Source organism: Hetaerina americana, unplaced genomic scaffold, assembly GCF_022747635.1.
Source record: "Hetaerina americana unplaced genomic scaffold, ioHetAmer1.1.p SCAF_2, whole genome shotgun sequence".
NCBI classification, from domain to species: Eukaryota; Metazoa; Arthropoda; class Insecta; order Odonata; family Calopterygidae; genus Hetaerina; species Hetaerina americana.
In genome coordinates, this window is record NW_027286763.1 from 108452679 (window position 1) to 108464352 (window position 11674).

The 11674-nt window shown below is 38.8% G+C and overlaps 2 protein-coding genes across 3 annotated transcripts in view; one reads left to right on the forward strand and one right to left on the reverse strand.

Annotated features, from left to right (window-relative positions):
• LOC139688373 (rho GTPase-activating protein conundrum-like) overlaps positions 1–3207 on the reverse strand; it is a 221268-nt gene extending 218061 nt beyond the window's left edge. For both annotated transcript variants that reach the window (XM_071585912.1, XM_071585909.1), the window contains exon 1: positions 2858–3207. The gene's annotated coding sequence lies outside the window, so the exon portion shown is untranslated. The remainder of the gene's footprint in view (positions 1–2857) is intronic.
• A 325-nt stretch (positions 3208–3532) lies between these two features.
• LOC139687825 (protein FAM8A1) lies at positions 3533–6884 on the forward strand. The gene is made up of 4 exons (XM_071585138.1): positions 3533–4118; positions 4195–4315; positions 5773–5902; positions 6103–6884. The coding sequence occupies exons 1-4, from the start codon at positions 3758–3760 to the stop codon at positions 6439–6441; spliced, it is 951 nt and encodes a 316-aa protein (XP_071441239.1). The 5' UTR covers positions 3533–3757; the 3' UTR covers positions 6442–6884.
• Positions 6885–11674: the final 4790 nt, after the last annotated feature.

Below are 11674 nucleotides of genomic sequence, written 5' to 3' on the forward strand. Positions count from 1 at the left end.
GAAGGGAACCCCTATATCAATTAGGGTCGCGGAACAGAGACAGATAGCTACAGGGTGCATTCCAGGAGTAATGCAATTAATTTTTCAAAGTAATTAATTGAACAGTTTGGCACAAACACTTAAAATTCTTCAAAGTACTGTCCTTGGGCCTAGACACGGTTTTTCTAGCGACTCAGCCATGACGCTACGCATCCTGGAAGGCGTATTCGGAGACCTCTCGCAAGGTATTCGTCAAAAGAAGTCTGTTGAGGAGATGCCAGGATTATATGGGGGGTGGGTCAGCGTTGGCACCAAGTGTTTATCCCGGGATCGCGGACTCGTAGTGCGTTGTTGCAAACACCTTGGGCACGAGGTTGGCGCACACTCTTCCTCATCGCTAAATATTCAGTAACAATGCGTAACACAACAATAGACGACAAGTTCAGTTCATTGGCATCCATCTTGATACTCATTCGACAGTCAGAGTCCAACAATTGTCGAACACGTGCCACATTGTTGTTGGTTTCGCTGGTTGACGGCCGCCCAGAGCGTTGTTCGTCGTGAACCTCTTCCCGGCCCTTCTTAAAGGCCTTTGACCACCTCAAATATTGTGAGTAGAACAGAGCAGAGCCCCCGTAAGCCTCATGAATCATTTGGTTGGTCTCTTCAAGAGATTTTTTCAGTTTAGTACAAAACATAGTAATCGCGTAACGTTGCTCGATTCCATGCTTTACGTGGCACGGTCGGCGTGCAGGTTTACAGTAACTAAAGTCCTGCCGCTTACACAGCTTAGAGAGCACTGAGACCGGTTTCGCGGCAAAGCTTAGCGCCGCCCCCCCCCCACCTACTCCAAGGGATTCGATACCACCCCAACCAACAGGAGTGGCGCGTAAAAATCAATTGCGATACTTTTGGAAGCACCGTGTAAAAATAAATAATCAAAATGGCAGTGTTCGGCGGTGAAAATCATGTTCGTGCAATTTGAACTAGTTCCACCATTTTGAAAACCCGACCAATCGTACGTAGATCTGTTTGTGTTGGCCACCGCGCATACACGGGAGCAACTTAGATCATATAATTGCTTTGTGAGCACTCATAGCTCCCCCGCAAGTACATGTACTTGTGAATCGACACTTCCCCGCAAACCGCAGGGAGAGAGCGTGTGGCAGGGGCTGTAGGGACATGCACAATTGTGATGCACTTACAGTTTAATATGAAAGTATATTTGAACATATATGCACATGCACACAAGCAAGCTGAGTATATCTAAACTTAACCTTTTTTGGGTGTTTTCGATTCAGTTTTTAACTTTTGATTTTTTCAATTTAAAATTTAAGGCTGCTGAGGTTTGTTTTGTTTGTGATTTTTCATCGAAAGACAGAGATGAATGAGCACTTCAATTAATTCTTATTTTATCATAATGGTCAAATCTACAAATGGAATGCGGGCCATAATTATTCCCTCCGCCGTACAAGTAGACTCAGGTGTCCTTTACCTCTGGTTATGTCTGATATTCTGAGTTTAGGTGTCAGATAGGGATATTTTCGTATTTTGCTTGATGTTTCTGGTGAACCGCAAGTTCCTAAGATTCAGAAGTCTTCATTTGTCGTTCAGGTTTCCCTGGCAACAAAACAGCCGTGCCCGCGCGGGACTCGAACTCGCGACTATTTAGTTCACGTAAATTGTATCAAAGATTCACGTACTAACTCTGCCCACGTGCGTGCAGAATATTTTAACTGAAGTTTACCTTACACGGGGGAAATATTTTCTTTCGATTTTAAATTTTCCACCGAATTGATTACTGCTCCCATTCCACATCATAAAATCAGTATGTCGTTTCGCGATTCAACTACTACACTACAACTTCGGGAAAAGCCCGGTAAACATTCATTCCTTCCTCCCAAGAAAGGAGGAAGTTTATACTATACCACTACCCACGGGGTTTGTGGCCCCTTTAAAAAAAAATCATGGCCTAGTCCTATCTCGTCCTTCCCAGACAGAAAACGACACTCGTATCGATACTTGACACTGGGAACTGTGGTTGTGTAGCGTACTTATTAGTACTCTGGGTTATTGGTACTCTGGATTTCCGCATGCCAGATTTCAGGAAATAACAGCACGATGCCGGCTTTTCAAAACAAGTCATTGCACAAATACCTGAACATAAAAGTACGCTGGAAATTTACACTATAATTGAATTTCCATCCAGCTCCTCTTAAAAGAGACAAATAAACAGAAAAATATAGTAACCAGAAGGCATTTCAAAAGTTAAAGAGAAATACACGAGTTTTGTTTTTTCAAATGTTCGCTCGTTGATGGACTCTTAAACCGCCTTATCGCCATTTAAATTGTTACAAGACAAGAAATTATAGCACGTATTTAAAGAGCCATTTCATAATAAGGGACCACCGGCATCCTTCCTGCAGATAACCGAGACGTGTTAATTACAAATACATCAGGAATACAAACAGAGGATTATACCTATACATAGACTTAACTAAAGCGTTAACGTTAGAGAGAATACATGGCTGAGAGCGTATAATAAAACACTGTAAACAAGCAAAAACACCACAAAACGAGCTTTTAACGAAGTATGACTTTATGCATTTGGCAACACTACCCGCAATAACCTCCTAAACATAACTTTAACAAAACAAAATGAAATGCTCTTCGTGATTACCATAGCTAAATCCATCCCATGATACATTTTATTTCCCTATGACAAATTGATGAATTTTCATTTCGCCACATGTTCATTCATAAACATAACACGACAAGAATGAATCTATCTAACATCCAATCAAGCTCATGACCAAACAAACAAATGTATGACAAATATACGATAGTATATATTAAATTACCATAAGAAGAAACTTACCGGCTATGAGAGCCAAGGTCGAAACTGGAAATCGGAAGGTAAACTTGGAAATACTTGATGGAAAATATGCCGAATTCGTCTTGACTGCAATTATCTCCTTACTGCTTACAAGGCCCAATGCGGTGGATCTTCACTTTCCTTCATTTAAACTTCGTCTTAAATAAACTACACCTCACACAGTTAGAGCGTAGAAAAAGACCAACGGTTAATTTTCATAGTATGACTTTTGAAGTCCTAATTAAGTCATGTCACATGAACGAACACTGGAGATAGTCAATCGAATCACCAATTCTCCAAACACGCGTTCCTTCGACACGACCAATTCACGCCGAACGGTCAAGAACTACTGGCCACTTGTTCCTCGTCTGGATTCAAGAGAGTGCACGAAATCTGATTGGCTAAATTTACTTAGTACACAAAATGGGTGGTAGGTGGCAGCACTAACCGACTGAATCTTACGTAGTTACAAGTAGAATCCTGAAGATAACGCTGACATTTGTTTTGAGACCGCTACGACATCTATTGGGCGATTTATAATATTACGACAATTTGATATACATAATAAGGAAACTCTAACCTAGCGTTGCGCTGCCACCTAGCGGTTTTCTACATAACCTAATGGTTAGGACTTGACGCGATGCAATCCTTCCTAGTGTTCCAGTCGTCACGTTTTGAGTTTCACTTCTTATAATAGGTACCCTTAACATTCAGTTGGTGAATCCTGATATTAATGATACAATGACTTAATTCTAGAGTGTGATAAGTAAGTTAAATTGACAGTTAATAGGGAATTGGATAACGAAATTTCAGATGCTTAAATATCCCATCTGAACATAAATGTATACGCCCAAGTGCTATAGTTTTAACGTGTAGGAGCAATTATTGTACGTTGTGTTTAAAATGGAACCGCAGCAAAGTGAGGATAAAGCTAGCAGTGACAAAAGCCAAAAACCCAATCAACCAGCTTTTGAAAACACAGCGGAGTACATAAACGCGCTTGAAAAATGGCTTCAGGAAGCATATATGTGGCAGTGCGTTTCTGCGTGGTTTCCGTATATGTTAATGTGTCACCAGTTATCAGGTTCTCCGATGACATTTGGCACCCGAGGAGAAACTCCGTTCGGTTCCTTTGATCCTAGCAATGGTGTATTCTCATTTATTCCCAATGTAATCCCAACCACTGCTTCTACGCCCCGAGACAATAGCAATATAGGCTTTCACAACACTGGGTCGAGTGGTATTAGGAGACAGGAAGAACAAGGTGAGTAGCTGCATTCAATCGTATTATATTTACCTCCCTTGTCTTACATTGTTATTATTGATTACATGGAATATAGGCGTCATCTATAAGATACCTCCACTGTGGAAAAGATTCGTGGCTGAGTTCCTTGATTTCCTTTTGCTGTTTTCTGCAAAATTGTTGATCACATTTGTCGCTGTGGATTTTCTTGATGTGATGTGAGTACCTTTGCAAAGATAAATATTCATGAAGTAAATTTGTTAACCAGGTATATAAATCCCCCAAAAGGAACTTGGGATTCCTCTTCTCGAATACAACTTGCATGAGGAAATATCAAAACCTCCAGTCTTACCATCACTATTATGTGCTATTTTCCGCATGTCATGATACTGGAAATCCGATGGAATTCAGCGAGAAGTTGAAATTATCGTCCTTATCACCACTTATTTATTCTGATTTTTTAATTCCTCAGATTTCGCACTTAATTATCGAGAACGAAGCCTGGGTGAATGTTCATTCTACCTAAAATATTAATCCTGTCAATGTTGAAAAGCACATGAGCATTTGTCAGTTCCCATTATTTATATGTCGAATAATGAAAGTAATGTTTTTGGGGAGTAGCATTATCATAAAATAAATCGCATCCTTTTGCATGGTGATCATTAAAAGTGATCTACTCTAATGTGAGTCTTTGGTGTAATGATGCTTGACATTATTGAGGGTGTAATTATAGGTAAGTGGCGACAATTCTGACAAATGTTTATTTAATTTTGGATCATGTTGATGTTCGAATGGAATTATGACTTACTAATATGAGTAAACTTTTAGAGGTTTCCATTAAAATCGGGGCTTCTGTCCCATTGCTTGTGTTGAGAAATGGTTCCATCTATTTTCACCTAATAATGGCATGACACCAGGGTTATTGTAATTGTAAACGTTTTTATCTGGTGAGAAATTTTCTTAATTCGGTTATCAAATAGTAATGATTCCATGTTGAAAGTTCAACCAATAGTTTTTTAAACCAAAGAGGCACACATTGCAAGCGTGGCATGTTGATGTGGCTGACTTTTATAGGTACATATGTTAGTGTTTCGATTATCATTATCTTGTGAAATAATCAGACTCCTGATTTACCATACATCTAAAATAATGCCTAATTTTGTCAACTAGTTCAGAATTAGATCATTGAAATTCTTCCTTTTCTCTCCAGACAGAATTTGAACGTTTGAACTGGGATTGTGATAAATATTTAAATCAAGAACTGTGGTCGACTAGCATCCGAAGGAACTTCTTATGATCATCATCCTTTCACATTAATAAAATTTCTAGTAGAAAGTTAAAAAATGGAAAACTTTTAATCGCCTATTGTTTTCATTATCATTAGATTTCATGATTTTTCATGCAGTTTGTAAAAATTGACTTGAAAACATAAATATCACATATATACTCACATTCATTTGTAAATATTGAGGCTGTCGAGCTGTTTATATCGAAAACAAATTGATAAACTTCTAAAATAATCAATAATCATTGAATAAATTGATAAATTGCCTGAACAAATTGATAAGCTTCAGGCGTGTTTGGGTGGAAGTTGAAAATAATGAATAACTGACCTTAGCACTAGCTACAATCAGTTATTTACCTTAATACTGATTGGTTATTGCATTAATTACAGAGATCTAGATAAATATGACCTTGACCACTTGCAACAGAATGATGAATTCGACTACCAGCTGGCTATCGACATGCTGTCGGAGCTCTTCCTTCTTGAACTTGTCCACAACGTTGTTGCCTGTATTTTTGAGGTTGGTATACTGTCTCAGAAACATGGTTCGTACCGTATAGATGTGAAAAGATATATTTTAATGGTTTGGTTATCTGGTCTGCTGTATTAAGATGTGCTTTTTGCATTGAATATCTCCGACCATTACAATTATCGTATTTGCATTCATCTATAACCTCTTGCTGCCATGTGTGTGAGTTCCACCTTACTCATTTCATTCAGGCTCTTTGCATATACCGAGGCAGCGGTGGCCGACTTGGAGGGGCGACTCCTGGAAAGAGTATAATGGGTCTCCGAGTGGTGATGAGCGACCACATAGTTCCTGTCAACTATCCCAGCGGTCGTCAGGCTGGCCTCAGGGATGGAAATTATGTCAGAGTCCACCCTGGTGGTGACCTTGGCTTCTGGTGGGCAATGTGCCGTTCCTTTGTCAAGAACTTCTTTTTAGCATTCTTCTTCCCACTTTGTTTAACCATGTTCTTCTCCAACCACAATCGTACAGCTTATGACAACATTTCCCATTCCCTCGTAGTCGAAGAGATCCCCAGACATCAGAACTGAACTCATTTTGCATCGTATTCTTACAAGAGGCCGTAACATTCCTGTATAAAAAGGTAAATCTTTTATGGGGGATGCGACCAAATATCCTACCTAACATGACAAATAATCAAAAGAGTTTGATTAGTTGGCAACTGTTTTTGTGATACTGTATAAATGTTATGATATAAAAAAAAAATAATGGCTTATGTGTGTTGAATTTCAATTGTAAATATGCATTGATGTTAATAAAAATTTACATAAATGCATTTATGTTTTGTACCACCTTGATAGTTATACAAATGTCACTCTTTTGTGAACTGTTACCAAAGAAATCAATTCTGTTCAGCATGATTAACATATTTTAATCTCAGTCATTTAATTATTAAAGTGATTCAATATGATTGTCTGTTTCATGATTAATTTATTAAAAAAGGGTTAAATGGAAGAAGGGACCCTTAGGTCTCAATTTCACCTAAATAAAGACATCTATCCATCTATCTATTAATTTATTGCATGTAAAGCACTTCAAAATCCATGAAAGTATACGTGTAGTGTATTGTCATGTAATAACACCAGTTGATAGTGTGAAATGGGAGATTTGGTCTTTGGTTTAAATTGGTCCTTTCTCGTGAAAATATGCCGCTGAGACAGATGCAAGTTTTAAGAGTATCGATCGCCCCTCTTCAGTATTGTAAAGTTGATTCTCTTCAATTGAATTTGTGTTAATAATTGTCGTGCTTATTTACATTTTTATGCATGAGTATGACGAAATACTATTGGTTTAGTTAGTGTATATTTGAATTACAATTCATTATTTAGGAAGCCCTCTTAAACATGATACTTGTATATACTATTATTTACTATAGTATATAAACATAAAGCTATATACATTACCTCCAGGCAATGAGTTTTGTGAATGTGCCATGCAATAAACTCATCGAAAGATAATTATACATCAATATTCCTCAAGAGGAAAAGTTTCAAGTGTGATAAGAAGGTAGTGAGGATGTGATCATTGAGTTATGGATGTGTCAGGATTCAAATTTTGCAGTCTGCGTTCTATGAAGATTTGGCACACAATGTTTTGTATATTACTTACATTACATGTGAGCAATTTGCAATTGTCAAAAGTTGAAGTTTTGGTACAAGTAATCAGAAAAGATACTTTCTATTTTCAATGACTATCATTCTGCATAACTCTGTTTTTCATGAAAGATATTAAAGATGTCCTGAAGCCTGTGCATTATATGGAATTCATTTGTATTTAATATAATGTAGCGGGTATCTGTGGAGACATAACGGGCTAGTAAAAATGTGTTGAAGGGAATGTTTGAGGTGGGAAATAGGGGTTTAAATAATAAATCCATGGCAGAAATGGAAATGACTGAAGATATGTGGCCTCAATAAAAACTGGTTAGGATTGGCACCTTCTAAAAGAACATTCATGTGCTCTTTCCAGTGTGGTCATGTTCTCTGCCTTGAGTAATCAATCAAATTCAAGTGTTCACTAGTGTAGCCTAGCAAGAGTATCTGCAGAATGTAGTTGAAGGTTCTGATGTCAAACCGATTTAGCTTCTATTACATCTGGTGCAATATTTATTTAAGTACCGGAATGTGCCTTCTTTCTCACCAAGATATTTCATGTTGTTGATAAAATTGCAGTTCATCGATTTGTGGTATTTAATGAAAAGTACAATTTTTTTTACTTGAGCTAAGATTGAGGCCAATCCTTTGTGGAAATCCATTGGTAACTCACGAAGAAAGAATCAAAGACCTTGCGTTTCCCCAGGAAAGAATTTATTGCTGTGGACCAGTTTCGTAAACTGTCGCACCTTCTTCTGGACTGGTGTCAAAAAAATGCACTTGTATACATATGTATCGTCACTGAGTGGGGGAGGGTAAGGGAGGAAGAAACCATATGCTCTGTGGTTTCTGGCACTGGCTCCCCTGCGCATTCCTTAGCCAGGATGGTTAAGGACAATTTTATTGAACATTCAAAGTTTCGTGACTCACACAGAATTAAAAATTCAACAGAACTAGCCAAAGCTTTCTCTAAAATAACCTAGCCAAAATAAGTCATCCCTAGTGTTGTTCGACATTTGAGAATCTCATCATGAGTGTCCACGAAGAGGAAGCAGTGAACCGTGCAAACGACGTGTTGTGTGATGCCAAGGCACCAACAAACATCGGTGATGATTGAAAAGCCCTAATTAAATTGTGCACCAATCAGAATTATTTCATGTTCAATGGTAGCTTTTATTAATAAATGGACGGTGTGGCAATGGAATTCCCATTGTCACCCCTATTGTCCGAAATATTTTTAAAAAGTTTAGAAATAGCATTATTCAACAGTGAAGCACAGTTTTTTATTATCTAAAAAACTGTACTGCACATTTTTTTATTTTCTAAAAAAACTGTGCAGTATTGGTACCTGATTTTTAGACGACATTTTATGCCTATGGTCAGGAATAGAAAGACTACTAATTAATTTTTTAACCCTCATGAAAACACCACACCGAAACACTAAATTCCTAATGAAAACTCAAGAAAATGATACTCCACATTTCCTTGATCCAAACATCTCCATAAAAAATGGACTACGCAATTTTGCCATCTACAGCAAGCCCACGTGCACGGGCGAGGTCATTCACACCACTTGGAAACATGCCATAACCCAAAAAACAGCAGCTTTTGACGGCATGATTCTCCGGGCTTTGACTATACCCTTAACACCCAAAGCATCTGATGGAGAAATAGCTGCCATAAAAAAATAGCATTGGCAAACGGTTACACAGAACGAAACATAGAATAATTAATGACAAAAAACAAAAAAATATCGCTTAGAGAAATTTACAAGTACTTGTTTACTTGTCACCCCACAGAACAACAGTGTTGGGAATGCATAGAATACACAGAGAAAGCCTCCATCGTTAATAAAAACTCCTCTAAGACTTGCATTTACCAATATCTTTTTCCAACAAAAAAAAATCTAATTCTACGAGGGTCATCCGGAAAGTAGTACCCGTTCGTGAAATAAAGACACAAAAGTAAATATTAACAAACATAAAAAATTTTATTTGAAAGAGGATACTTTAAACTACTTCTCAACATAATCTCCAAGCAAATTAAGGCATTTGTCATAACGTGTGACAAGTTTTTGTATTCCTGCTGCATAGTCCTTCGCCGCCAGCTCATTGAGATACGCGAGGGACCCATCTTGCACAAATTTTTGCATAATGCAGATGGTGTTTAACAATTTCATGAACAATTGTTCGAGAAACATTGGGAAAATGCTCACAGATGTCATCAATTGTGACGCGCCGATCGTTCCTCACGAATTCGTCAACTGAGCTCACCAGTTGGTCTGTAATGGCAGACGGTCTCCCCGAACGCTCATCGTCGTGTGTGTTCCCCCTCCCCATGTTGAAGTTGCGACACCACCGCCGAACAGACGACTCGTCCATTACATTGTCTCCATACACCTCCTTTAATTGGCGATGAATTTCACATGGGCGAACGTTTCTTGCATTGAGGAATTTAATCACTGCCCTCACTTCACAACTGGCGGCGTTCTCAATTTTTTTAAACATTGTAAACAATCACAGAAACAACACAGGCAATGCTAGCGTCACGCAACTTGGCTCAGAGAAGGCAGACAAGCCACTGAAGCTATCTGACCTCGTCCAGCGGCTACTCGCGTCGTCAGCACTTCATGCGGCACGAACGGGTACTACTTTCCGGATGACCCTCGTACTACCATCAGTGAAAGATCCTGTGGAGACACTTCAATGGAGTGGAGTTAACCGCATTGACATTGAGTAGATCGCAAGGTTTCATTCATTGGACAGATGGGAAGAAGTCGTTGGGTACGAGTAGAGGAACATGGCCAGGATTTCAACAAAGTAATGGGAGTGTCACAATTCACAGCCCATCTCTTCGCTGAAGGTCATCGTGCGGGCTTCATGCCGCAAATGATGCGTGAGGAGAGGAAGGGGACACAGATGGACATCCAAGAACAAGTTGTCATTCTGACCAGTGTACGAAGAAAAGAAAACGTCATTAACGACCACCATTTCCCTCTATTCTTCCCCCTCCCCATACTCAGTGACTAACCACCATATTTCAAACCCTTCCCTTCCCCCCTTCACTCATCCCGGTCTCCCTCTATCCGCTCACATCACACACCTACCCTGGTTTCCTCCTCCCTTCCCCTCCTCACCCAATGATAATGTATTTATGCGAGTGTAAAGTATTTGTAACCATTCCAGATGAAGCTACAGAAGAGCGAAAGTAGTCGACATAATTTTTTCCTGTGGAAACGCTGAGTCTTTGATTTTTTCTTCGCGAGTTAAAAGTGCTAATTCGTATACATTGCTGGATATTATTCTTTAAATGATTTGGTGGGTGTAAAAGACCTCTTGCATGTTATAGGTTCATGGCAAACATTACTATTGTAGGTAATCTACTGGTTTTGGATGGACACATTAACTACCAAATGAATACCTTGCCTCTCCTAAAACAACATGACATTCTACTCTGCAACAATCCCCTCTAAATCTCTGTGTCCTTCCTTCATTCCATTTAACATTCTACCCTAATCCTACCCCTTCCTAGTTCCCCAAATTTCTCCCCTCCATCACAGTCTTCAATATCCCATTGTCAGTGATAATGCTCTGTATACATTTTTTCCGTCTCCTTATGATTTATCCCAGAAATCCCTTCTCATCCCCGACCATATCTATCCCTTCCTCATTTGTTTTCCTTTCTCTCCATCTCACCTTTTCAATCAATCCTTCTCCACTCTCGCCTTGCAAATCGGTCTAAATCCAACCTTGCTTTTATTGTCATCTTATGACTTACTTTCATTGAGATTATTGTAAAACCTCTCTCAACTAATCTCCTTATTAAACCATATGTGACAAGTTAAGTTGAAATTTTTTCCTGCCATTCTCTGCGTAATAGTTTTAGTTTCAGATGTTCCCATTTAGTGAAGGTTTGAAAGTTTTTTTTGGGAGTCTGCGAGAATTCCTGGATCATATGGCAATTACGTCCCACCAGATGTTTCCTCTACCATTTTAGCTTCAAGGTTGGTAGGTTTCACTTTATATCAAAATGTATTTGGAAATTATTCAATGAATCCATCATGGGCTGGATTGGGCGTTCATCTATTACCAAGTTGAGTTAACAAATCAGGTTCTATTAATGTCTTAATATTTGATGGCTATCACCATTTTCAACTTCTGCCTCATGTCCA